This window comes from Mugil cephalus, chromosome 11, assembly GCF_022458985.1.
Source record: "Mugil cephalus isolate CIBA_MC_2020 chromosome 11, CIBA_Mcephalus_1.1, whole genome shotgun sequence".
Classification (NCBI taxonomy): Eukaryota; Metazoa; Chordata; class Actinopteri; order Mugiliformes; family Mugilidae; genus Mugil; species Mugil cephalus.
In genome coordinates, this window is record NC_061780.1 from 10,811,576 (window position 1) to 10,839,056 (window position 27,481).

General features: G+C 42.8%; 2 protein-coding genes across 3 annotated transcripts; one reads left to right on the forward strand and one right to left on the reverse strand.

The window, feature by feature from the left end:
• Positions 1-1,231: 1,231 nt before the first annotated feature.
• zgc:158766 (uncharacterized protein LOC100009641 homolog) lies at positions 1,232-23,399 on the forward strand. 2 transcript variants are annotated; one of them, XM_047598657.1, is made up of 24 exons: positions 1,232-1,521; positions 5,721-5,918; positions 6,957-8,190; positions 10,842-11,039; positions 11,473-11,596; positions 12,068-12,161; positions 12,690-12,776; positions 13,061-13,177; positions 13,467-13,565; positions 13,825-13,967; positions 14,073-14,211; positions 14,298-14,420; positions 14,518-14,682; positions 14,902-15,761; positions 16,270-16,519; positions 16,709-16,798; positions 17,718-17,942; positions 18,148-18,318; positions 18,425-18,602; positions 18,682-18,798; positions 18,980-19,252; positions 19,617-19,834; positions 22,030-22,102; positions 23,068-23,399. In XM_047598657.1, exons 1-23 carry the CDS (start codon positions 1,453-1,455, stop codon positions 22,072-22,074), a joined length of 5,217 nt encoding a protein of 1,738 aa, XP_047454613.1. In that variant the 5' UTR covers positions 1,232-1,452; the 3' UTR covers positions 22,075-22,102; positions 23,068-23,399. The 2 variants fall into 2 exon arrangements, with proteins under 2 accessions (XP_047454613.1, XP_047454614.1); XM_047598658.1 differs by lacking the exon at positions 22,030-22,102 and having other exon boundaries at positions 1,234-1,521.
• Positions 23,112-27,268, reverse strand: si:ch211-269k10.4 (uncharacterized protein LOC100150242 homolog). The gene is made up of 6 exons (XM_047598662.1): positions 27,147-27,268; positions 26,294-26,472; positions 24,462-24,581; positions 24,299-24,355; positions 24,096-24,200; positions 23,112-23,994 (listed from the first exon to the last, which is right to left on the reverse strand). The coding sequence occupies exons 2-6, from the start codon at positions 26,456-26,458 to the stop codon at positions 23,896-23,898; spliced, it is 546 nt and encodes a 181-aa protein (XP_047454618.1). The 5' UTR covers positions 26,459-26,472; positions 27,147-27,268; the 3' UTR covers positions 23,112-23,895.
• Positions 27,269-27,481: the final 213 nt, after the last annotated feature.

Consider the following 27,481-nt stretch of genomic DNA (forward strand, 5'->3'; position numbering starts at 1 on the left):
TATATAGCAGATTATAGAGTAGATACAAGACTAAGACTAAATAAGACTAAATGTAGATCCAATGTATATACTATAACAACGTGCGCTGTGAGTATGAGATGCTGTCTCTTCTCGTTTTACTATGAAGTTTCTTTGTTTTGTTGCCCGTAAATGTCCTACGTCAAACATGAATGTTCTGCGTCTTGATAATTTCGTGGACACGAGACTAAGCACAGAGTGTTCGAGTGTGCCCCCCCAGGGTAACGCGTGACGCCAGCCAGTGGCAGTGCGTCTTCTTGTCCCTCTCGGCTCATTGTGATGTCCGACTCTAATGACGTCTGACGAGAATCTAGTGCCTCTCTCTAAATATAAACCAACCTAATTATCTACCCTCACTACCTTCTCTGTTTACACAGGCAGACTTAATGTGATCATCGCATTTTCTGTGCGCATCCTCACGGAGCGTATTCTCTCCTGAACAAGGATTTCCTGTGTTTAGGAAGAAATGGGAAGGACCGACTGTTGACTGCTCACCAACTTGTCACTTTGGCCGCATTCCTGTTGTAGAACATGCATATGTTTTTGTGCGTAAGTGAGTGGGTTCTTAGATTTAGTATATTCGTATTTAACTCAGAGTCATCCTGTTTTCAGTGCTTCTTTGTCTAATGTTCTTTAGAGTCAATCTGTTTTGAAGATGTCAGATCCATCTTCAGTAACAGGAGGATGTCCCACATATGTCAGTGGTTTGTAAGAGCCGGTTAAAGGATTGGGCATTCCCCTGACAATATTTAAGGGGAATGCCATTGTAGTGAGTGACCTAAGCCACCAATCCTATGCTGATGTCTTCCTTTCTTTTTCCTTTTGAAAAGCAGCAGAATAAGCTGAAACCCTAGTCCATTTGCATTGTCAGGACAAAGAGGAACCATTGTGGCAAGAGGGGTAGAGGGGAGCTGCCGGTGGAGGTAGGGGTGCAAAGGGTCATAGGGGAGGGAGGGGGGTGGTGGCACAGAGGAGTTGGTCCGAGTCCGGTGCCTGCTGGGTGTTGGTATCGCGGCAACTGGGGCGGACAGGTCAGGTGGCGTGTTTTTACTTTCTCTTTTTCTTCTTTTTTTCTGAATGATGAGCCTGAAGTTGCTGCCGTGTGCATTTATCCAGCTGGAAGAGGCTTCAGTAGCAGAGCAGCAGCGGCGGCGGCAGCAGCAGCAGCAGCAGCAGGGCGGGGGAGGTTATGTTGGAGGAAGGGAGGGTGAGTGGCGGGGAAGCCAGCGGACTGCCTCTCTCACGCTCTGGAGTTTAGTCTGCTCCAGCTGTCCGACACCACAACACGCAGAAAGAGAGGCACTTGTGGGGGGAGAGAGGAGAAATGCAGTCGGACCTGTTGGTATCACAGCAATGACTGACAGCCGCGTGGATTATAAATTGGACTCGGAGTTGCCGACACATTATTTATTGAAGGCTTCTTCTGGTGCCTAAATGCTGTCACTGGGGAAAATGCACTCCAGAGCAAAGTCCCGCAGTTGTGACAACTACCTGAGTATCAAGGTACGAGCAAGTTTTACTGTAACTTTTTTGGTAAACCGCTGCTTTGTGTTTTGCAAGAGTTTGAACCTAAAGTTGATGTGTTTTTCTACCGTATTGAACGCAAACCTGGCTGCTGCTGATGTCCAGCGACTGTAATGTATGTGTGTTATTTTACACATTCCAGAGACAACTCAGAGACGGATGATATTTTGAGTTCTTGCTCTGCAGCCACAATATAGCACGCATGTGAGGTAGAAGCAAGAGCAATATGTGCGCTGATCTCTTATTATGTTATTGCTCAATGTGCAAACCTTTGATTTTGACTCCGTTTGATGAATTCCATGGTTGAATGTTCCTATTTTTCATCAGTAAAGGAAGATAAATGTTGTCATCTGGTGTCACTTCAAATTGCAATGTATACATTCACAACTGACATATATATACTATATATATGTATGTGTGTGTGTATATATAGATATATGCTGAAACAAATACAAGTTAGGAGTAAGGTCTTGATAGATGAGCTGAACACTGGACCTGGACCCCAGAACTAAAAATAAAAAATGTATTTCAGATGTTGTATTTATTGCTTCAGTGGGTACAGACATCAACCTATTTCCTCCGTCTGCCAACATCAGCAATGGCAGCAAGTAAAAACAAGTTTTGATTCACAGACTATTTATCACTTCTGGAGGTCAGGGAACAACACACGTTTGTATCCTCTCTGATACGTTGTCAACCTCCCACTTGTTTTGGAATGCAGCCATTCTATATTTACCCCAGAGAGGTATCAACAGACTTTGTTAGTCTCCTTTGTCTCCGCTGTCACTTCTCATCACTGAGGTTGATGTTGCTTGAAGGAGCCCCATTCGCTTTTTGTCTCCTTTGTCGTGTGTTCACTTGCTCAAAAACTGTGAATGATGTGTTCCATACAGTACAACGTGCATCTATTAGGGGCGGCGAGGTCTGCCGGTGCAGCCCAGGAACAATATCCTGTCAGTTCTGTCCACATCCTGCATAGGAAAAAGTCATTAGTTGTCCAACTATGACATGAATTCAGTCTTAATCACTGTGGGAATCTGTAAACAATCTGTAGACATATCTGTAGACATATTAGGCTACTTTTATCTTATTCAAAGTAGTAAAATACCTTTCCTTCTCTATCAGTTTTGATGCTTTTCAAATTATGTTTTTGTCAACTTCTCATAGCCTGATTAGCAGAAATGTTCCTTTTAGTTCTTAAATTACTGTCAAAATCTGTAGATGGAACAGAATTGAATGAAAATTTAAAAATAGTACCATTTGCTGTCGAGATGCATGTGGGCGACTTTATCACCTTACCTCACAGACCTATTATTGTGTCCCTCTCTGGGTTAAAGTTTATCTGCCGAGATAACCTCACAACATCAAGTGTCTTTTGTATCTTCTGAAGAGAGAACTTGCTTGCCTTTGCAGGTGGTGTTAGTACGTGTGAGTGTTAATCTGGGTTTGAAACTCAACTTTGTCTCTTAAGCCACTTTTAAATCAAAACAGTGTGGATCTTTTGCCCGATTCACACGTCCCGGTCTCTCTCCTTATCCTTCCCTCTCATGAGATAGGATTTCTGCTGGTGCAGATCAAAAGCCGAATCAAACTGCAGGCTCAATGTGGAGGTCTCTCGAGGCTCTTTTGTTGGCATCCTGGCACCTGGCAGCGGGGCAGGTCTGAGCAACCTGTGGCCTTTGTTATCTTGCTGCCTTTGAGGCTGCTAGCAGGTTGGTTAGTGAGCGGCCTGTATGGGGGCTCCAGGGCTCTCCTGTTACACACCCCGGGTGGCTTTATGCTCCACTGGAGGCCTGGTAGGCAGTATCTTTTGTGTCCCTGACCCACTAAATGTGTCAGTGACCACCTCATGTGCACTGTCTCTGTCTCTGTGTGTCTCTCACTTTTTCTTTCCCCCTGACTACTTCTTCTGTTTTCTCAGACGATTAGTTTAAAGATCTAGTTTAATGTTACCTGCTAAGAAAAGGATTTGCCCTTCATGTTTTTAGTTAACTTAAAGAGCTCCTGTTAATGCCACTGCATGCCATTTTTAGTGGGTTCTTAACGAGAAGAATCAGTCCTCTTGGTTTGCTTGTTCCACACCATTTAGCCTACTTACCTCTCTTGAACAGCTGGTTTACCAACAGCGAGGACAAAAGTGTCCCACCTGGAGCTTAAAGCCCATAATTACGACCTGAGTCTTCCAATCACACTGGCAGCCCCGCACAAAGACCTGGCATCAGAAAGGGTGGGACTTCCCAATTTGCTCCTGTCCTGGCTAAAGCTCGGAAGCTAGACATACTCAACTATACACACTGCATTCCTCTGTGGCTCAGAGCGGATGGGAAGCTCAACTCTGGGGGCTAAGCGCAGTCGTTCTGCTGAGACATGCAAATATGTCTCGTACCAGGCAGGTGACACTTGCTTCAAATGCAAGTAGAAAAACCACATTGTCCTTATGTAAAATATTATCAGCAATACAATTATGTAATGTACATGTGTCACCACTCTAAAAGTAAACATGGTGTTAATCCAGCTATTGTTCATTTTTTGTGTCCACAGTGTAATTTTGGATTACACAGCCAGCCACACCTTTGCTCTATGATGACTAAACTTTCAGTCGTAATTGACCTCAGTTGTTGAGTAATTGTTCTCCAAAACACTGCTTTTGTCATTACTACTGTTTTTCTGCCTTGGGAACCTGAAGAGAAACGTGCTGGCCTGTCCTAACTAAGTAGCTAGGGCTTTCCTCCCATTGTTAGCTTTCCTCCAATAAAACGCCATGTTATTCTTCTCCTCCTGGGTGCAACAGTGACTAATGCCCAGAGACATTTTTGTCTCACTGAAAGCACGCTGACTGCTAATGGAAGTAGGCGTTTTGTTTCAGGGCACCAACACTGTACGGCACATACCACTTAGAGAGGCGGAGTGCACAATGAGCGCCTTGTAGTAGAGTCGTGGCATGTGTACGAATGCGCTGAACTGTACTCACTCTCCTCTAATTGATGGTGCTGAGCTGCTTAGATCAACGGGACAGATCCTACAAAGGGTGAAACATGGGCTGTTTGACGGACGAAATCCACCAAAGTAAAGGCGATCTCTCGATCTCAAGTAGTTTTTTATGCCCCTTTTGTCATGTAAATGTAGCAGAAAACTAGAAAGGAAAGTAATAAAACAGACGTCAGGAGCTGCATATTAAAAGTTTGCATTCTTTAATACTATATACAGTTGTTATGGTGTGAGATTTTCCCTGGCATTGCTATTCATCTGGGTGCTTATCATTAGAGGCAGATGTCTCTATTGCACTGTTGTGTTCCAGTCAGGAAGGACAGATAGCGGCGTGATGTTTGGCCTTGGCTATGACTGAATGGAGGAAGGTCATAGTCTGAACCCCGAACAAAACTACAACGCCAGGTCAACCTCATCCAGGACTGCTGTGATCACACTTGTCCTGTCTGTTTATCGGATTTATGTTGGACATGTCGTCTGCTCTGTTGGGGGACAGGTGGTGGTGGCCCAGGTCATGTAGAGATCACATAATACTCAGCGATGACATGGTTGTTATTAGAGGGTAGCTTTTCCTCCATCCGGGCCACAACTGGAGTTCAGTCTGGATTTTCCAGATTAACTGTTTATGTCCGCTGAAGGTGACGTCACTCATACCAGGTGTTTCCCGTCGCCGGGACAGCTGACATTCTCCATCGCGTTCAAACTTCCTGACTGTCAAGCAGAGTCGGATTAAAATCATACACAGTACATATGCATCTTAGTTTATTTTGTTGTGTTTACGCTACTAGTCAAAAGTTTGGACACACCCTCTCATTGAATAGAATGGGAAAGTTTGGACACTCCCTCTCATTGAATTGAATGAGAAGGTGTGTCCAGACTTTGGACTGGTAGTGCACATGCTATGCAGATGACGTATTACGAATTAAATCTCTGGTCGCCCAGCTCGTTGAACATATCCAAGCTAAGACAATTGGTAGACGTTGCTTTGCTTTGTATTGTCAAACTTGTTGACCGCTAGCCTGCTGGTCGGTTTTTCAGTTGGACTGGGCTTCTAAATGTGTTTTGAATCGGATCTTGGAACAAGGTATTGTAACATCTTATCCTGTGTACTAATGAATGCTCATCATCATTGCCACTGTATTCTGAGAAATACCATTAATCTGGTTATACGCGTTTCTTGTTTTCTTCAGGACGCTGAGTCTTTGGACAACTGCATCCAGAGCACCCTGTCTGCCTTGTACCGTCCTTTCACTGCTACTGCTGCCACCGTCCTCTGGCAACTCTTCAGCGTGGTGGAGAGGCAGTACCGTGGAGACGGGCTCCGCTGCCTCATTGACTTCTTGCTTCCTGCCAAGAGGATCCTGCAAATCATCCAGAAAGAAACCTGCGTGAGTGCTCGATAGAAACAGTACCTGGGGATAAACTGAGGAATCCAGGAATACCTCCTGTGATTTATTTCTGTGTTCCTTTTAGGGTACAGCACAGTGAGAGGTTTGCCTGGTACTAACCATAGTGATTTACTGCAGAATAGTGGAGATGCTTAACTCAGATCTCTCTTTGGCATCTGAAATATCCAATATAAATGAAGTTACAGTGAGGACACGAGAAGGAAAACCTAACTATGTTGTGGTATCTGGACATGTTAACTCATCTACTGAAATAACAAGAAAAAAAAACGGCAGAAGAATTCACTGAGAACAATGCTGCCGAATGTTTTTGCTGAGTGGGAAAAGTGACAATGAGACAGAGTTGATTATTGTTCCAAAGACAAGCTGAAAAGCGGCCATCTTTCTTTGAATAGGGGAACAGAGAAAAGCCGTGGTCTGCTTGAGAGGCTGCCATGTTCTCTTGGGTCCATAGTGAAACTTAATATTCCGTCTCACAAGCTTTGATTGCTGTGGGTTAGGGCTCTAGGACCAAAGCGCTGAAACTTTATTCCTCTGTATTCATCTCTCTGGTGATTACACTGTGTCGATGGCCATAGAGCAATAGTTTCACCTAAGCTTAGCCCCTGAGAACAGCTCGCTGTGCATGGGAGCCTTTGTATTGGAGGCAATATGAGAGGCTCCAGAGGCATATCACCTCCTTGGGCTTTCCCTTGACATTCGTAAGAGATGAAAAAAGTCGACCCTTGAGCACTGTGCCTTAGCTCCAAGGGTCTGTTGTTTTATGCTGAAGGTTTGTGCTGTGGTTGCTGCGAAACCAGGCCTGATCAGACAAGTTTTCGTCTTCAGTCAAAAGATCTCTTGAGAGTGATTCATCCAGCGAGTCCCGTGAAAGCCTCATCCCTCTCTATTACAGCTAAACATGGGTTGAACACAGGTTTGCAGATGTCATTTGAAATGATGCAAGCCTTACCACAACTGAGCCATGACGCACGGTGTTTTATGGGAGTGGGTATTGACGGACTTCTTGTTTCGTTTCAGGTAAGGTTCAGAGGCTTGCTGTTCTACCATGAAGGCTGGCCCCTCTGCATCCACGAGAAAGTCGTCCTGCAGCTTGCCCCTCTTCACAAAGTTCGACTAAAGCAAGGAGACTTCTACCTACAAATAGTTCCTTTAGGCCGCAAGGCTGCTAAACTAGTGATAAAATGTTTGTCAGCCAGTGGGCAGGCTATTGCAGAAATCCCCATTTCAGAGAGCATGTATGGCAGCGTCTTCACAGCTGAGTTCTTGCAGAATGTAACACGTGAACGAAACCTGCAACCACTCCAAAACTGTCTGCTTACCACCGGTACAGCTGTGTACAGAACACCGTGGAAGAACGTGGTCAATCCGCTATTTGTCAGCAGCACGGCGGATGCCATCATGCAAGCGCGCTGCAGCAGAGCTGGCTTCCGTGGCCATCTTAGCACTTGCAGCACCAGTGGATCCACAGGAACGCTGGACAGCCACCGCAGCTCCAGAGAGTCTCTGCACTCTCAGGGAACTGACTCCATCTTCTCTGAGCCCACCTCCCCAAACAGAAACCACATGGACTCCAGCAGTGAGAACCATAGCGTCAGCACAGCTGATCCTGCTACACCTGTCACTAAAATCGAAAGACCCACTGAAGAGAGTGGTATAGAACAGGGGCATGAGGACAGTAGTGGAACAGAGAGAGTGTCCAAGATGCTCTCTTTTAGCACAGACCTCAGTAACCCAGGCCCACGACGACGCATTCCAAGAGACTCTGCGGCCTTTGAGAGCAGGAGACTTTTCAGGAAGTCTTACATGGAGGCCCTGCAGAACCCTATGAGCCTCGGGTCCAGCTCTGAATCCATCCTGGAGGAAAGCCCAGAGCACAGCGCTGGCCTAAGAGAGAGAACAGTGACACCGGGCAGCAGCCCCGACACTCGGACCTCTTCCAGAGAACACTTAACGTGGAGGCTGGGCAGCAAGGGTTGGCTCAGTGGTGACGACTCCAGGCCCAGCACACCTCTGCTTTACTTACAGAGGGGGCTGCGGAGCGCCGAGAGACGAGCGGAAAGACGTTCCAAATCATTGGAGAGGACTAACAAGGCAGGCCAGGTTAAAGGCCACCGGGAGCGATCTTCGTCTGGAGGCTCAAGTGGCATCTCCCCAAAAAAGCTGATGAATGGTTATGCACTTCGTTTTGGGAAGCTGGATATTGAGGCGGCCTTTCTTGGTACTGAGAGGAGAAGCAGCAAGGATGAGTCAGGTATGTCTCATGCTTTCATTTTGCTCAAAGATGCTCCGTGCCTGATATGAAGCTTTCCATAAATGCATGTTTGGAATCATTTTTAAGTGTCTGTCAAGTATAATTTTTTATGGTTGTTAATAATCCTACAAACATGTGTTGCCATTTAGCCAACAAGCAACATGATAGACAACATTATTCACATGGCCAGGTGGTTTATTTTGAATTTTTATACCTATTTATATGTCTGCTGTTGTAAATACTCAAAAGTTTTCCCAAATGTGTATTAATGGCTCATAATAGACCCCAATAAACTCGTTAAATGAGATTTATTAGCAAAAATCTTGCTGTTTTAGGAAATTGCATAAAACATAATAGATAAGGTTGTGTTTAATACAGGAGTTTGGAAGTAGTAATGATCATCACCATAACATAAAATGTCTTCTTCTACCTGGTTTTGTCCAATGGTGGTTGAATCGTGATGACAGTCCATGACTCACCATTTTATCACTTATCAAATTACTATATAACCTTAGGCTATGAAAACCTCTTAATAGGTAGATGGTGTTCGTTCTTTTTTTCTTTTTTTTTTAACAAGTGTGCAATAATACCCTGCAGCGGTACTGGTTACAACAGTTCGTCACATGGCTGGAGCCGGAGTCAGCTCACAGTTTTGAAGCATTAATGCTTTCACTGGTGACAGATTGCTTTTCAAAGCCCTTGCCGTGTGTTCTTTGGCACGTTAAGGCGACAGGTATTGCCCTACCCTGGAAACAGAAATTTAGTCACAACCCTGTGTTTTCTTTACTGCTATCGGTCTTGTTTTGTGTTGGCATGCGCTGGGTCGCTCAGGAAAGACGTGATGTGAGAGTACCACCTAGGGAATCGCGCTGTTTATAGAAAGCACAGCTTCTTCCGTGAATAGAAATGTGGGGTGAAAACTGACGGAGTTTAGTAAAATTTTCTGAATTCAAATCTTGGGCAATGCCATCGGCTGTAGCTGTGAGTAAAATTTCTTTTAAATAAAAGTGGATATAAATGTGCCAGAGATGCTCCACCTGCAAAAAATACTGTCGTTAAATCACATCACTTTTGTGCTTGTGAGATTACCTCAGAGGGGATTGTATTTCAGCTTTTGCAAAGCCGCCTTCGACAAAGGATCCTGTAAACCCTGTAAACCGACCACAGGGACCCCAGCATCCCACAATGAGATGACCCTGCAGTGTTATTGGGGATGGGGGCTGCACTGATCCCAGATGGGTTGCCTCATTTACAGAAGTTTCCTTTGTGAACTAACCAGCCAGTGGGGATGCATGAAAAAAAAAAGTCTTTCAAACTGGGCCTGTGTCTTTGGAGAGTCCATTACCTCCAGAAACATGAGACCTAACCTGTGTTTACTTATACCAGTTTAAAAAAAAAAATCCTCAGCGAGGGTTGTATTCCTCACAGTGTGAGCCATCAAGCTCTGCAGTGTCATAACACGACCACAGTCACTCACGTGATTAATACGTCAAAGCAACCGGTGCTGATTAAGTCTCTTTGATGCCTTAAAAACGAAAAGATCTTGACACTTTTACATTTGTCACTTTCGGCAGAAAAAGCATTTTAGAAAACATGCAGCAAACACAGGCCTGGTCACACAGTCGCACAGGAAATGCACTAACTGTTTGAAGACAATGGAGTCTGAGCTGGGAGGGTTTACTGTCACAAAACAGGGTAGAACACACAAGAGGCCTCACACAGTTTTAAAAGACAACACACAACGGGCGTCCATCACACACAGATAAATAATTACAGATCGAGAGAGGCTTGTTTTTGGGTTAGTTTGATGATGTATGTCTGCAGAAATAGAAAGGCTGTGTAATACCCTGTTTTTACAGGGTGTTGTCAGTGATCAACTTTTGTCTGTGACAACAAAGGGAGGCATATGCTTAAATATACAGACATTAAAACGAATAGTACTAACAGTGATGTAAGTAGCAGATGGTGTGTTCCGCATAGGTGTTGTAGATGAGTGTTGGGTTGTGTGGATTAAGGCGCTCTTACACATCTGTATTTATATAACAACCCTGTAAGAGCTGCATTTTGGTCTTGTTAGAACGGGGAACGCCAGGTTCATGAGCGGACGATGAACCCAACGGATCAATTACTCAAATCTTATCTTTGAATTTAAAAAATGATCGAAGCAATTATCAGCTCGCACTGTAAACTATGCATACTGTGGCCACCGCCCAGTTGTACTTGAAATTCTTTATTGGCCACGATAAGACACAGTGAAGTAAACAGATTCTGTACTCTCTGTGTGAATGTGTGCAAGCCTCAAGTACTGGATCAAGTCTATGAACTCTGGTTCCACTTGAGATTGTCATTCCTGTAAAGATAGCCTGGAGGTACACAGTTCTCAATAGGAGGAGGTGAAACGCCTAATAACACCAGAGATACCCCTGACTCAGACTGACTACACACCTGGACTCTGTGATGACTGAGGGTGAGCTCACCAGTAGACAACACCTACCTTACCACTAATAAACACATGAGGTGTTACTACTAGGTAAGAAAATAGAGTGGTGAAAGGAAGTGGCGATTGTACTGTGTTTTTGAACAGCGGTTACTCAGTAAACATCATTTAGACTCTCTATTAGTGTGCTCACTATTTATGTTTATCTCCACAGGGCAGCGCGATGACGGCATCAGCAGCGAAAGCAGGCAGCACAGAAATGAAGAGTCACACAGCCCCAAAGCCGCAAATGGAGCCACCATCAGATCGACGTCTGTGCAAAGCTCTTCCTGTGTATGCAGTTCAACCTTTCCCAAACTGGTGTCAGGGGTCAATCAAGAGCTGCTCACATCCGGCGCTGTGATCTTACCGGGTAGGCAAAAAGGGGATCTGGACATGTCTGCTTTCGTTTCCACCCATCGGGAATCTTGCACATATAGAAGGGCAAATGGACTTGTTGGGTCTCTTGAAGAAGTTTTAACCACGCATTCAACTCTTTAGTTTTAAATGACCAGTGAGGAGTTGAGGTATTATTAGGAACATCTGCACATGGCTCCCACCTGAAACCAAAATGACCAGATACTCAACTGTAATTGGAAGAATCTGTTTTTTTCCCCCCATCTTCGTTGGTACAACCCATCAATGGCCACAGACAAGTCTTAAGGTGTTCAACGCTTCTTTTCTTTAGTTCTTTAGTTTATTATCTCATTGAGAAGACAACGTTGTGTGTAAGTATAACATCCCGTTTCGAGATGAGAGTGCGTTTGCGGGCACTAAGAGTTGACCCGCTGTCTTCTGTCTCCCAGGAAACCGAGATCGCAGTGGGAGGGCAGTGCTGCAGGTGTGCACAAGAGCTCAAGTGTGGGCAGGTGAGACCTGCACGGTCAACGACCTGACCTGTTTACTGGGCTACTACTACTCAACTCTGCGGTAAGTCACGCATACTTAGGTTTATTTTGTCTGGGTCCAGAAATAACTTGTACACCTGTCATTTACGCCTGAGGTGCACACGGCAACAGTCCATCCACAATATATGAACGCATTTATTGTTTTTATAGCACTATCCTAAGGTTCCTCTAACTGTTACTAAGAACATATACATTTAAAGCATTGTTCAAATTGAAAAAGTCTCAGTAAGCAATTTTGAACATACTGTTTATATTTAGATGATCTGATTACACATCGTAGTATTTTGTAGTATAATGAATAAAATTGATATTATGCTTTCGTTTATTTGTTGTTTATTTGTTGTACGTACAACATTAAATGTCTTAAAATCTCACTAAATCAAGTGCTACTGTTTTTTCTAACATTCTAGGGATAGATCCTAATTCTGTGGTGTTGCACGCTCCCTGGTTGTTTAGCAAAGGCAGCAGACTAACTGTAATACTCTGGTTTTAGGAGAGAAAGGCGTGATCAAGGTCTAACTGTGGTAATAGACAGCAGAAGGCAGCAGCCCGTTCCAGCTCTGTTGTCATCTCTGTCTGAATTTCAGGTGAGCCCACAGTGGAAAATATGTAATTACCCTCCAACACGCCCAGAGACTTCTCAGGCCCAGCTGAAGTCTCGGTTGCCTTCTGAGCTGTAATGCCACGTTTCCCCATCAGAGTTATTGTACCATGTCATTCTTCGTACATTTCCCATTGTCCCGCGTCTCACCCTCTCTCACAGTTTGGTTTTCTGAAGAGGCACACCTTACATTTGTAGCGACTGCTCTTCCAGGACATTTTTCTGAAAAAAAAAAAGCTGCCCTTGGGGCTCTCGTGGAGAAGCCTGTCCTCACTTGCCTGTATTTAACCACACAGTGGGAGTGCGTTGGCTGCGACTTACTAGCAAGAGACGTATCATCATAATATGATAATGCCTTTCTTGCTGATGTAAAGATGATAATTCTGCAAATCATAACACGCACTTTAAAAGCCTGTATCGCAGTCTTTAGCTGTTCGTGTCGGGAACCTACATGCATTATGATTTACTGTTCGTTTTAAGTGAGCATAAAGTTGGTTGTGTTTGTTTTTCTCAGTCTCTAGTACCGAATGCACTTTACTCTGTCCTGTTCCTGGTGGACAAAGATGTAACAGCCAGACCCGAGAGAGACTTCAGTGTACAGGTAAGCAAAGGCTCTTTTTATCAGATGGATTAAATGTATTTTGTCCGGGACGCAGTGTAGTCATGAGAGATTTCATGAGGGATTTGCAAGAATTCGCATTTGCTTCTGGACTCACGTTCCGTGAGTTTCTTATCTGATCCCATCACTACATGCCACGATGGCAGAGATTTGGGGAGGAATTGGCCTGTGGCTAGACAGAGTTGCTGAAGCTTTGAAGCAGGACAGCAGGCTCATATTGACTGAGGCCGGGACGCCTGTTTATGTTTCTCTTTCGCTTGGCACAGACCGAGACACTGTCATCCCTGAAGGCCCTGCTGAAGCACATCGACCAAACGCAGCTCACACGAGACCTGGAGGGCACCTTCCTCTACGACCACAACCACTGGATCCACTTCAGACAGGTGGGTGCCACGGAGGCGGCTGCACTTTCGACCAGCATTAGAAACACGCTCGTAAACTCACTTAAGAGCTTGGCGGTGAAACTCTTTGCACTATTAGCTGCTGAAAAAAAAATTTAATTACTCTAATTGTTGTTTTACTAAGATACACGTAGTTGCACTGAAAGGCACCCCTGAGCCAGTTCAAACATGACCAGTTTCACATGTGGCAATAGCATTGTTTTGACATTGTTAGTACTAATAATCTCCCTCCACCTTTTTCCCCTCCCCTCTTGTTTTCTTTCTCCCACAGAAAATTGAACCATTTGCCAGCAGTTGCAGCGCAGCCATCACCTCCCTTCAGGAGTCTATCAACACACTGAGCTCCAGCAGCGACCTGAAGACCTCTAAGGTCAGACCCGAACCCCGCGGGGCAGTCTGGCCTCCTGATTTATGTGCTCACAACCTACTCACAATAGGTTTCTGCTGGCCCCTTTCCTCCTAAGAGTAAACAGTTCAGCTGTTTGTTTTATGGGCACCGTCCGTGATCTCTGTGCAGACGCCGTCGTCCGCCTTTGGTTTTGAGTTAATGCTTTACTTCGCTTGTCTTTAGATCTGAACTGAAAAAATGTAACAGTTCTTTATTTTATTTTTTTCTGTGTTTGCTTTAGGAGGTGTCTGCAGTGATAGAACAGCAGAGGCATCTCATGAAGTGCGTACTAGACGACAGTCGCCTAAACAGACTGCGTCTAGAGGGAGGAACTGTACTTGCCCGCATCAGGAAGGAAGAGGCCTGTGAGAATGACAACTACAGGTACAAGGCGGAGTAGAATGTTGATCAGTGGTGATGATCAAAATGACAAAAAAAAATGCTTTTTATAACCCATATTTTCTTTTTCTTTCTTTCTTTTTTTTCCAGAGACACTGTCGACATGTTGAATGCACTGTACAACCAAGTAGATGAAGAGGTTCATAAGCTTGTGATCCTGTCCAACAAGTCACAGAAACAGCTGGAGAGCCTGTTGGACGTGCGCAGGTTTGAGGAGAAAACGCAACAGGTGACCTCAAACTTCCATCTTGATGTCACCGCCTCTCATTAACCGAACGGAATAATAAAGAGGGTGCTTTGCTCTGTCCTTCTCAGATCAATCACTGGTTCAGCGTGGCGGGAGAGAAGCAGCTCATACCTTTGGAGTCGCTCGCTCTGTCTGTGGCCAAAATAAAGGAGATGAGAGAGAGTTTGGACCAGTTTATGGAGGAGTCAGTGGTAAAAAAAAAATACATAAATGCATTTAAATGTCAACCTTTAAATACGATCGCTGTGTGCAGCTCTTAGAAGTGCTTAACTGATATTATCCTGACAGCACCAGCAGAGGCTTGGCCGGCAGCTAGTGGAAGAGTTTCCCGGGTCCCTTCCAGATTCAGCTCTGCATGACTTTAAACAACATCTGGGTTCTGTAATAAACAGGGTGGAGCAGAGGAAAGCTAAGCTAGACATCCTAACCAACCTGTACGAGTTCTATGACTCAGTAAGTATAAAAGAAATTACACCTGTGTATCCTGTAATAGGCGATGTAACAACTTGCGTGAGCGTTTTGGATTAAGCAATGATAATGCCACTGATTTACACAAGATAAGTCTTAAAATAATATACTAAAAGTCGTGTCGTGCGCTGATTGGGACCATGTTTAAATAGTGTATATCTTAATGTGGTATAAAGTAGCTAAACTGCTCTTTTACATCGGTAGGCTAACCAGTGGATGGACCACTGTCAGGATTATTTCCGTCACCTGAGTCTAGAGAGCACCGCTGCTAGCTATTCGCCGTCTGTGGTGCAGGTCCTGCAGGATTATTACACAGAGGCCTCCAAGTTCTCAATGGACAACTTCAGCACGCTCAATGACATGGTGCTGTCACTGGAGAGTCCTCAGCAGCTTGAGCAGTGGAACACTCTGTGGCACAAATGTCAGGAGACCAAGCAGCAGCTAGAAGAGATGCTGGCTCGTGCCAAAACAACAGCCCCGAACTCTGCAGATGTCAATGCGGAGGACTCTTTAAAGACTGCAGAAAGTCCTGCTGTCACCCCAGAGAAGCACGGAGCTAATGGATGTGTGCGTTTACCTGCAGTGATCGCACCATTGGCTTTTGAGGACAGTAAGAATCACTCTGCTGTACCTTTCCCCAAGAGCCCCACCAGCTCAATCTCATCTTCGTCGCACTTTACTTTCACCCCTGACTGCGAGGGCAAACTGAGGCAGAGCCCGTGCATGTTTGACGATACGGACAGCGACTGCACGGTGGACTCCACCATCTCCTGCCACTCCGAGCCCATCTACTCCCGGCTCCGCAAGCAGCCACTGAAGAAGATCATGAAGAAGACCATGAGCTATGAGCTCACCCCAAGAGAGAGTCACTCAGATGTCAGCCACATACACGGCTACACCGGCGTCTACATTAAGGGCTTGGAGGTGGCCAATAATGTGTCTGCAGAGAAGAAGCTGCAGAGGCCCGATGTGATGAGCCCTGGGCTGGGACGCAGCCGCAGCATGTCTACCCCCTCCAGGATCCACAACAGACGCAGTGATGGGGATGGCAAGAAGCAAAGCAGGTAAGGTGAACGATGTCAGAGACACTGAGCGAGCACTGGAATATTACTTCATACCTGTGTGGTTTAAAGCGTAGAACATGGACGAACCACTCAGTGCAGGAATTTTCATGATCAACCAAGGATACAAACAGCCGATCATATGAGTTGTAGTTTATGTGTTTTTTTGTTTGTTTTTTTTTACAAAATTACCATGTATGTATTATTAATTTGGATTATTATGTGCGAAACATACTTCATATTTTCTCACAACCCAAGTAGACATTGTTTACTCTGAAATAACCAACAGTCCAAACCTTCCAAAATATTAAGCATTCTGCATATTGAAATGCATTTAATATATGACATTAACTTATTGTTATATGTTGTTATATTTGATAATATAATCTTATATAATATAATATTGATAATATAATATTATATAATTATTATATAATTATAATTATTATATAATTATAGTTCTATTAAACACCATTCGTCTTACATCCTTCCTTGTGTTTCTGTTCAACAGTAAAGTGCAGCATATCATGGATGAAATGATTTCCACAGAGAGGGAGTATGTCCGCTCCCTCAGCTACATTATCGAGCACTATTTCCCTGAGATGGAGCGCCTCGATTTGCCCCAGGACCTGCGGGGGAAGCGCAGCATCATATTCGGGAATGTGGAGAAACTCTGGGACTTCCACAGCCAGTACTTCTTAAAGGAGCTGGAGGCGTGCGCTCACTCCCCGCTGTCCATCAGCAGCTGCTTTCGGCGCCATGTGAGTCCCGGCGTTCAGGGCGCCTTTCCCTTCCTCGCCCTCTGCTACTTAGCATGATGTCTCTAGGTTTCGCTATTAGAATGAAGCGGTGGCTGAACCCGCAGCTACATTGTGTTTGCCAAAGCGCCCTGAAACGTTGGCATACTTTCCGCTGTATTCAGTGTTGTGACTTGTTAATGTTGTGTGCAGGAGGATCAGTTTGGAATGTATGCCCTGTACAGCAAGAATAAGCCGCAGTCCGACGCTCTGCTCAGCAGCCACGGCAACGAATTCTTTAAGGTGCGTCTGGAAAGCTTTGCTCTGGTTACATTGCTCACACAATGACTGATTACAGGATACAGGGTACGATATTTGGGAGAGATGCAGGTTTTGGAAAATAGGTGATATCACAAGGAAACGTTTAAAGTTAAGTCACGACCAGTGTGTTCAGAACACACACTCATGGTATTGCAATCACACACTAAATGGATGACAAACAATAGCATGAACATGAAAGCCTGACTAATACCTTGACATGGACATTACTGACAGATGATTTCGATGAGATCATATTATAAACTTACTACTGTCTCTCAGCGCCTATTCAGTTGTTGTGGAGAGTTTTAATGCCACAATAATCCATCTCCTTCATATTCATTAATATGTCTCACTAAAAACATAATAACAGTGGAAACACCAGAGATCAAAACAGTAAAGACTGCATTACAGTGCAATGGTGGCATGGAATAAACTACCATTGTTTCTTTTTTCTCAGGAAGTAGTGTAAAAAGTATTTTTATTTACCGGATATATATATATATAAAAAAAAATCTTGCTGTTATATGCTGACTACAGATATGGTGTAGGTGTTAATTTGAGCTATTTATTCATTTCCCTTATGTGTTATGTTATCCAATAAATCTAATATCAAGTCGTCCTTATAAATGATTTTGAAATGAATTGTCAGTAAGCAGAGTAAGAGTGTCAGTCGTATGTAAATTTTGAGCAGGCGTCTTATGTCGTGTTTGCTGTTTGTATGAATGTGTGTTAACATAACTGCTAATGTAATGTAACTGTATTTTATGTACGTATTTTATTTTGTGCTGCATTGTTTGGTTGATGAAATTGCTGAGACCCCAGGAAGAGTAGCCGCAGTTAAGTTACAGCAGCTAACGGGGACCTAATAATAACATCTAAATGTCACTGTCTCTCCCTCCAGAACAAGCAGATGGAGCTGGGGGACAAGATGGACTTGGCTTCCTACTTACTGAAGCCGATTCAGAGGATGAGTAAATATGCCCTGCTGCTCAAAGACCTGATAAAGGAGTGCAGCCAGTCCCAGGAGCAGGAGCTGAGTGACCTCCGCACTGCGGAGGAGATGGTCAAGTTTCAGCTTCGCCACGGCAACGACCTGCTGGCTATGGACGCCATTCGTGGCTGTGATGTGAGTAGTAACACGCAGGCACAGATCCATAAAGCGCAAGACCTGCTTGACACTATTAAAAGTCGATCACAAAACACGGAGGACATCAAAACTATTTTTGAAATGGAGGTCATCTTGTTGTGTTTACAGCAGAGTGAGGTCAGAATCCCACCAGGAATTGTATTGTTCTCTCTGACGCATGTGAACGGCCATGTTTCCTCTCCAGGTGAACCTTAAAGAGCAGGGTCAGCTCCGCTGCCAGGATGAGTTCATAGTCTGGTGTGGACGCAGGAAATACCTTCGTCACGTCTTCTTGTTTGAAGACCTCATCCTCTTCAGCAAGACCAAGAAGATAGAGGGAGGATATGACTTTTACATCTATAAACAGTCCTTCAAAGTAAGAATGTATTGTTTGAGGAGGACTTTTTTCGTTTCTACGGCTCTTCTGAAATGGAAATTCATCTGTTTTCTTTCCTTTTTTTTTTTTGAAAACTTTCGTGTAGACGGCAGAGATAGGTATGACTGAAAACGTCGGCGACAGCGGCCTGCGCTTTGAGATCTGGTTCCGTCGCAGGAAGTCACAGGACACGTTTATACTCCAAGCCAGCTCAGCAGAGGTCAAGGCAGTGTGGACGGCTATTATTGGCAAGATCCTGTGGAGGCAGGCGCTCAGAAACAGAGGTATATATTCACTCACTGAATACATAAATAGTTTTACGAGGATCTTTCTCTGATGAGGTTATATTTTGGGGGTTTATAGAGCTGCGTATGCAGGAGATGGTGTCAATGGGGATCGGAAGCAAGCCTTTCATGGACATCAAGCCAAGTGATGCAGCCATTAGTGACAGAGCCATAGACTATATCATGAAGGGGTCAGGTGAGCTGGTTTTGTGTACTGATTATTTCTTTTTCTACCCTATTATTCTATCCTGTTTCTTTCGCTCTCTTTAGTTATTCATCTCATAACCATTCATTTATTCTGGTGCACGATATTTCTTTTTATTCCTTCCCCCCAAAAAAGTTTCCTGTCATTTCACTGTGTTTGTCTTTGCCAACAGAGTCTAGGACCAGGGCGTCCATCGCAGTTCCTTCATTTGAATACTCTTCCTCGTTCAAGAGGCCGCACTCCACCATCTCCAACAGCAGTACCTCCTCCTCCAGCAGCCAGTCGTCCTCCTCCCTGCTGGGCTCGCTCAATCTCCACCTGTACTCCTCACCCTCTCACTCTCATCCGTACCCGATAGGCGGCGTTCCCTCCTTCGCCCAGTGGCCCTACGATTGCATTGAGGAAGACGAGCTGGAGCAGGACACTGGGAGCCAGCCCTCTATGAGTGAGTGCCTGCGTGTCATTGCCTTTTTGTCTGCTGTTCATTGTTGTTAGCAAAAAGTGACGGTGTTTAAATAAAACCCTTCGTTGCTCTCCTCTTAAAGCAGGAAACACAGCAACGTTTGGATACGTGCAGTTTGAATCAATGAAACCCATTCACAGTTACCGCGCTTTTAAGTGGGTAGATGCTAGATTACTGTTGGGCACGGTGTCTTTTTCGCTGCCACCACTAGGGGGTGCCAAAGTCTTGCCATTTCAAATCCTGCTGGAAATACAAACAGGCAAAACTAGGTATCTACCCACAAACTAACTGAACTGTTTAATCTTCTTTTATTCACTTGTCTTTCCCTGTGCGTGCCATGCGACAGTCACCGAGAGCTCAGAGACGTCCTCCCAGTGCACCTCCAGTGAGAGCGTAACGGGGCTGGGCACCCTGACCATACCCGGGACCCCGAGCATTACCATGGACTCCTACAACAACAACAACAACGAGCCCTCCTCTTTCCTCTCCTCCTCCATACCGTCTCCCTCGATGTTCCAGAAAGATGAAGACCTCCAACCCCAGGGCACCAAGTTCATCACAGCAGTGAGTGTTTGTACTTTTTTTTTTTCCTTTGTTATTGCAGAGGTGTGAGTTTGTATTTAAGTCATTGTAATCTTAATGGTTTTCTCTGTGGTGCTGAGTTTGACCTCAAACCAAGTTAAAGAGGCCTAAATAATGAAAAGAACATTTCACATGTTTTTTTATAGGCCCGCCTGTCTTTCTGACTGATTTTTATAGTGGGAGACACGTGTATAACTTTTTCAGCTAAGAATATTGTTTCCTATTGATTAAGTTAGTGAGTCTTATAGTTTGGAGAATAAAAAAACTCCAAACAGGTTAGATTTCTGTTACTTTTAGAATTCATGTTTTTTTTTTATATATAATTTAGGGTTAAAGTTCAGAGTTGGTATTACACAAACACAACGCTTGAACTGTGAAGGTAGTTCACCCACAGTTGTGTACACTTAAAATCCCAGTGTCAATCAGTGTGTACACCAATACCTTTCCATGCTTGGGGTTAAATCTGAGCAACTAAAGACAGCTCCTTTCTGTTTAGTTTTTTTTTTTTTTTTTTTTTTATTGTTTTTTTTTTTTTTTTTTTTAATCTTAGTTTGATTAGTTTTATCTTCTCTGTTTTTATTTTTTTATCCAGATAAAGTTGAATTAAAATGTTTTTCCACAACCACATTAATTTTAATTAATCTTAATTGTAACCGTTGTGAGTGTAGGTTCAACACAGTGCACTAAAAAATTTATTTGTACCCCAAGACATTTATAAGTTCTGTATAAAGAAGACTCAGCAGGTTTTCACACAAAAGTTTAAAAAAAAAAGGTTTAATAAAGAAAAGCCGATCAAAACCACAATCAAACAAAAGAAACAGAATTATTTTACCTGCGCATTTTTTTAATTCAGGAAAATCAGCCAATATTACTACTATTACTACATTACTCCATATTACTACATCTGTGAGATGCAAAAGAAAGTGAGTGTTTCCAGTTGATGTAATGAAAGTTGGGTAGCGTTCAGTGTCGGCTTTTGTTTAAGAAAATCAGGGATTTGTCGCAGCCTGATCTTTACAAGCACATGTTTGTGGAACTGGAGCTTTCTGAGGAAAAAAGAGTGATTGTTGATCATCAGGCTGGAAGAGGTTACAAAACCATCTCTAAAGAGTTTGGAATCCATAAATTCACAGTCGGATTGTGAACAAATGCAGGAGATTTAAGACGAATGCCACCCTCCACGGGAGTGGTCGGCCAACAGAGTTCGCTCCAAAGACACATAATAGTCACAAACAAACTCACTGTAATGTTTTGTCCTGACCTTAATCCAATAAAAATATTGTGGAAGGACCTAAAAGAAACATTACGTGAGAAAACCCACCGACATCTCAGAAATGAAGCGGTTCTGAGACGACGGGGGGGGGGGGTCACTCCAGATACCGAAAACTACTCACAGATATGTGCAAATGATTCTTTTTCTTCAATAAATAAGTGCACATTTATGATATTTCATTTTATTTTCACCTGTGAAATTCCACTGATGTTTTAAAGTGTAGAAAAATCCTATGAGGTGCACTTACTTTTTAAATGGCACTGTAGTGCAACACCTCCCTGCGTATAGAATACTATTCAGCAGCACCACTGAACAATTAGTTTAGTCAGTATTGTTCATCTAAATTAGTACCTTTCAGTTTTAACAAACGATTCGTGACTACATTAGTGTTACAGTAGCTTGTTGTACCCATGAACAGATTGGGTTTCAGTGTAATAAGCGAAGGTTTGTCTCACTGGGAAATGTTTTTAGCGTTCATAAACAAACCGGTCACAAAGAAAGAACTGTGGTTGCAGCTTTTAATATTTATGAAAAACCAATGAAGATAATTTGCTGCCTTGTAGCGAGGAGCTTGTATAGGATATAGATTCATGTTTAAGTTACATTGAACGTGTATTAATTCATATTTTTGGAAAAGCGTAGAGTAGACCGTCATCTGCAAAGTCTTTTTTTAATTTGCACATTATATAAATGAGAACCTTTCAGTCTGGACCGTTGACGCTATCCTCATTAAAATGTTAATAAAATACAGCAAAATATTCAAGTTGTCTAGACTGACATGCAAATTTTAACTTGCTTAGGGGAGCTGGTTATTTAAATAATCATTTATTGTTTGAGGTTTAATTTCAGACTGACCGTAAGAATAGTTTCACTCACCACTATTTTGCTATTTTATTTTTACCAGAGCAAGACCTCTCATATAGCAGTAGGCCTCTCTACAGTGGTCTGACTCAGAGCTAAGCGGGTTTTTTAGCTCAGTAAGTAACCGATATGACAACAAGAGTGGACATCTGTGTTGATTTCCTTCACAGCCTCACTAACATCTGTGAGGAAGTGCCCGTGGCCTGAATACTAATCTGTGTGAGAATGCTTACGGTGTCTGTGACATGTGCTGCATGGCTGTGGTACATACTGCCGGGTTTCGCGGGGCCTAATCTTGAGGGTTTGCCGTGTGTAAACGTCGAGCCTCGTTTGCCTGCTTTCTTCTTGGTTTTCTCATCTTCTCATTTTCCTCTATGCATCCGTTTGGGCCGAGGGTGTCACGTTTGAACGCATGCATGTTGTGTTACAGCCTTTGTTTTAGAGTGCGAGAACATATTACGTTATATTTGAACATATTACATGGCGTGGCCTCGGTTTTGTGCCATTTATCAAACTTGTTTTGTTAAAATTAAAAACAACACAAAGCCAAGATGAAGGCAAACTATTGCCAGTATTTAAGTGGACAATTTAGAGATATAGTAATGGAGCCGTTTTATCTGTAGTTACATTTAAGTAAACTATAGTCATTTAGGACAAATAAATGTCGCTCTAAACTGCAATAGATCACTCAGTAGATGTTGTTAATATAGCACAAAAAAACTGAATTAACAGTATTTTCATTCATGTGATATTACTTTATGCATAGCTAAAGACTTGTAGTCATTAACATTCAATATACGCTATAGAAATATTATGGAATTGGACTGACACATTCGAGAAAACTATTCAGTCTGACTCATTTTTCTCACGTCCTTGTTCTTGTATGAAACACTAAAACCTTGGCCTTTAAAATCACCTGTTGTGCGTTGTTGTTTTACTGTAACAAGGTGTTTTAAGTGGGCCCCTTCCCTTGACTGACATTCTTCTTGTTGCATGCCGTCTGCGTTCTGCATTCTTTTATTTGAGTGGGTGTGTGGAAATTCACTTTTTTTTTCGTGTTCTTTTTTGTCTTTCTTCGTAGCTGTGAAGTCGTCGAGCTGTCAGGAGAAGGAAAACGAGAGGAGCTGAACTTCGGAACACTGAGACTTTAATGGCTCAAACTCAACCGTTACATTTCACTGTAAATTGAAAACTCACACATAAATATACACTGTCGCGATGGTACGTCACAGGTCTGTACATTTGTTTTAATGAACTAGATATGTGTTTATATTGTAGATGTATTTTACAGAACAACAACAAAAAAAAAAAATAGACAAAACTATTCCCGACAATGTTGTACTGTCATATTTCTCTTATTGCCAGTCTTGTTACGACAGATTTGTACAGACGAATAAAATCTTTTAAACACGTTATTGCATTCATTCAAATTAACACACACGTAAAGCAGATCTGTATAACCTCCTTCATTCACCGGTAAAGCTGCCAGCATGCGAAGCCATCTGAAACTTTGAGAAATGCAGCTGAACTCAAGCAGCAGATATTTCCACTGATAACTGAGTGTAAAAACCACACACACAGAGACCCTTCCAAATAGGCCGACAAAAGTGCACTAGTACCGTTACTCAAAGAGACGCTGAAGTCGAGGGGATGAAGAGTGGTTTTTGCACATGAGAAGAGCTGACGCTTGCTCGCCACAATTCCTGTGTTCTCAGTTCGAGTCAATTATCAGACGCAAACCACAGCACGGGTTGTACAGCATAGCTGTTTACTACAGTATGGGCAACAAACAGGCAAACACGATGCAAAAAAAATGGTACACGGTTTCATTTCCCTTCATATACAAGCATTTAATGTATGTAAAAAAAAAGAAAGAAAGAAAAAAGAAAGAAAGACATCAAACATTTGATCATTTTGATTTTGCTGCTTTCTCTTTGAAGAACCAGAAGCAGAGGACTGCAGAGAGAAAAGTCTCGAGCCCCAAAACACAAAGTTCCAGTAGCTCCATCTGTTAGAAATAAAAACATGTATACGTTTTCAGTCACAGTATATAGAGATACACATGTGTAAGGCTAGATAAGCCCGACGTGTGTTTAACGCAGTCTTTACCCGCCAGGGTTCGTTGCCTTGTTCGAACTTAGCCAGGTCAACGCTTATCAGAATAGCACCAATAACCGCCACGACTATGCAGCCGCTGTTAACCGCAAGGGACACCTGAAAGCAAAATCATACAGAAAACTTTCACATGGTCCTCTTCGTCTGTAAACACATTTATTGTCAACTGGCTTTTTATTTATTTTTCTGTAACTCACAGTTAGGAGGGCTGGATATTTAAAGAGCAGGTTGGAAATGAGTCCAGCAATTATGAACTGTAGGGGGAGAAGAATGAGACTCAGAATAAACACTAATACACATATACTTTTATACATGCTTTTATACAAGGCTGCATCATTTTGACAGTTTAGAGAGACTTACGAGTCCTCCAGTCAGATGGGCGACTCTGAACAGAGTGAGAAGGGTGGTTTTCATCTCCAGTGTCACAGAAAACAGAATTCCCACACCAACGCTGAGGATGCCGCTCACAATCTGCAGAGACTGTACCACAGGCAAATAAATTACCCACAGATAACGTCGATAAGAGAAAATGCTCGAGGTTACGTTCACCTGTCGTGCGGATCTGTGTATCTGAAATGCAGGGCTAAATCAAAGACAACTGGACTCGTTTAAGTGATTATTTTTTTCTTTGTTTTTATCACCAATCAACATTCCTCGATTCTAAATGAAGATAGTTTTATCAGAAACATGTTATCAGTGGTGCAAAGTCACACGCTAGTCATGTTTCTGGTTTTCTGATCCAGTTCTCTCAGCCTCAGTGGTGGGTGCCACACTGGGGGTGGTGGTGAGCATTCATGCCACACAGGAAGAAGGCTGAGACAGGCTAATGGGTACTCACAATGTGTCAATACATTTGTGTAGAGTGTGAAATTTACATTGCAAGAAGAATGAGCATATTCGCATGGATATCAGAATCCAACAATGAGACAAACTGAAAATCTGAAGAGTGATGTAAAAATAAATTCAAGTAATGTATAATAATAAAAAGGCTTCAGGGGCGATAGGAGCATGTGCGAAGTGTTGCAACACACTTACAACACACTTAACTTCATGTATTATTTCCTGTGCACCTTTACTGCAAAAACTGACTGAATAAACCAAAGTCAGTAAATGAGAAACAAAATATAATCGTCTTTAAAAAAAAAAAAAAAAAAGTGAAGTTCTCGATTTATGGGTGTAGCGTGAATTAAATAAGAAATAAAGCTGTGATGGTTCTGTTTTCGCAAAAACACACCAAGCACTTGTGATGTTGTCACATTTGTCTATGTCATTATATGTAACTCCAGCCTTAACACCTACTCTGTCTACCACAAAAGCCTCCTTCAACCATTTCCTGTTGCTGCTGCCCAGAACTGCGTAAATGGTATTTAAGACCTTTTCAACGTCTCTAATTCCTCTGCAATATCTTTACAGGAAACTCTTTTTTTTGTTTTATCAGGTGGTTATCAGCAAAAAATTGATGATGGTAGACATCGTTTTTTTTTTCAGAGAAAAAGTAGATAAGGCAGTAAAAGAAGCTACAGTCTCACTTCCCTTTTTCATATACATATATCCCCATTTCATACATATTTTGAGAAAAAATGTCAGTGTGAGAACAAAAACCCACTGACAGAGTTCCTCTTTTTTTTAACGGCGCACAATGAATATACATTTTTCCGGCTTTGGGTGAACCTTATTTTCACACATACTAATTAAAGGGCTTCTACTTTAGAGATCTGATCACATCATCTCATCTCATCCTCTACTACCGCTTATCCTCACTAGCATCGCAGTGGTTGGTGGAATCTAGGTGGGCAGGTCGGCAGTCTTTCGCAGGGTTTACACAGAGACAAACAAACCATTCACAGTCACACCTAGGGTCAGTTTAGAATCACCAATTATGTGCATGTGTTTGTAGGTGGGAGGAAACCAGAGTACCCGGAGAAAACCCACGCAGACACAGGGAGAACATGTAAACCCCACCCAGAAAAGCACAAGCACATTAACTCACATTTATGAAATGTCGTTTGGAGTGTTATATTTTGTTCATTATAGTCCTTTGATTCAATTTTCATGAAGCAAACCGTTCAGTAATTGTTGGCCGTGTGCCGAGCTTTTTTGGCGTTTGGATGGTAGAGAGAGACGGGTGGTTAACAGGTTGAGAGAGAGTGGGTGACATGTAGCAAAGGGTCCAGATGTTTTAAGGGCCTTACCCCCAACACGGCGGGTTGTTTCTTCAGCAGCTCGTGAAGCGGCCCTTTGTTTTCTGGAATCATCTCTGTGGCCTGGTAATGTCGCGCAATTGTCGTCTCCCTCTTGTCACCTCTCAGCGGCTCCTCGTCAGATAGGATGTCCATGTCAATGTCGGCGCAGGCCATGATGCCTTTCTGTTCTGGAGGGACATGAAAATTTTATAATCCTTTAATTTGCTTTAACATCAACATGGGACAAACACTGACTCCAGACTTTAAAATGAAGCAGTCTACAAACTGACTTCAAAGTGAAGCCGTATTGTATGTTGTCTGTGTTATATGGCGAAGTGCCGATTGTTTAATGACACATGTTCAGTATTGAATTGTCAGTGTTTTCTTTTAATTCGCCTTCAACATAAGACAAATTCTGTAGCACATCTACAGCAAAAAATGTAATCTTCACACACGGAATATAACAACGTGCAACAAATTTTTAAGCACATGCTGGTATTTCTATTTTTCTTCCCATATATGGTTGATAACATGCACGTTATGGCTTTAATGAAGTCGATCATAGTCTGAGATTATTGTTCTAGACTCGCAACAAACTAGAAAGAGACTGCACAGTGAAACAAAACGGTACTGCAAAACTGTACAAAACTTACATCTTTGTAACATAATACAAGAGACATTTATACTTGAGGGCAAGCCACAGATTCACACCACAAACTTGCACCTTTAACTTGCGTAGCAACATACAAATTCATTTAAGTTACTGTGCAAACTTTAAATCACCCATAAGCTGTTGATGTGTTTTACAAAAGCAATTTTCAGTTTAATTAAAAAAAAAAAGATCTTAAATGGGGATTCTTACCACGTTTGTCTTGAGCAGTACTTGTAGTTCACACTCTGTCTCAAACAAGTGTCTCACTCTTTAGACATGATGTTCACCTTCCTGCAAAAATACTGAAAGATGAGGTCATCACACACTTCAACTTCCTCACCCTGACACTAAAACCTATTTAACTGTTAAGATGTTCAAGCCCCACCACTTCTTGGTTAAATCTTGTCGTATTTATTCGGTGAAATCACATTTTTGTAGCAAAATCCTATTCTTAACATAAAAATTAATATAAAATAATAGTTAAAAAAAAAAAAAAAAAAAAAAAAACAGCTTTAGGTGTTGGACCAATCAGTTCACATGCAAGC

What these genes read in the sequence shown, in the direction of transcription:
- zgc:158766 (XM_047598657.1), top strand. Translation starts at nt 1,453, where the DNA reads ATGCTGTCACTGGGGAAAATGCACTCCAGAGCAAAGTCCCGCAGTTGT. An exon ending in ACGCCATTCGTGGCTGTGAT is followed by an intron (nt 17,943 to 18,147) that starts GTGAGTAGTAAC and finishes TTTCCTCTCCAG; the next exon opens with GTGAACCTTAAAGAGCAGGG. An exon ending in TCTATAAACAGTCCTTCAAA is followed by an intron (nt 18,319 to 18,424) that starts GTAAGAATGTAT and finishes ACTTTCGTGTAG; the next exon opens with ACGGCAGAGATAGGTATGAC.
- si:ch211-269k10.4 (XM_047598662.1), bottom strand. Translation starts at nt 26,458, where the DNA reads ATGGCCTGCGCCGACATTGACATGGACATCCTATCTGACGAGGAGCCG. An exon ending in CCCATCTGACTGGAGGACTC is followed by an intron (nt 24,356 to 24,461) that starts GTAAGTCTCTCT and finishes CTCCCCCTACAG; the next exon opens with TTCATAATTGCTGGACTCAT. An exon ending in AAGGCAACGAACCCTGGCGG is followed by an intron (nt 23,995 to 24,095) that starts GTAAAGACTGCG and finishes TATTTCTAACAG; the next exon opens with ATGGAGCTACTGGAACTTTG.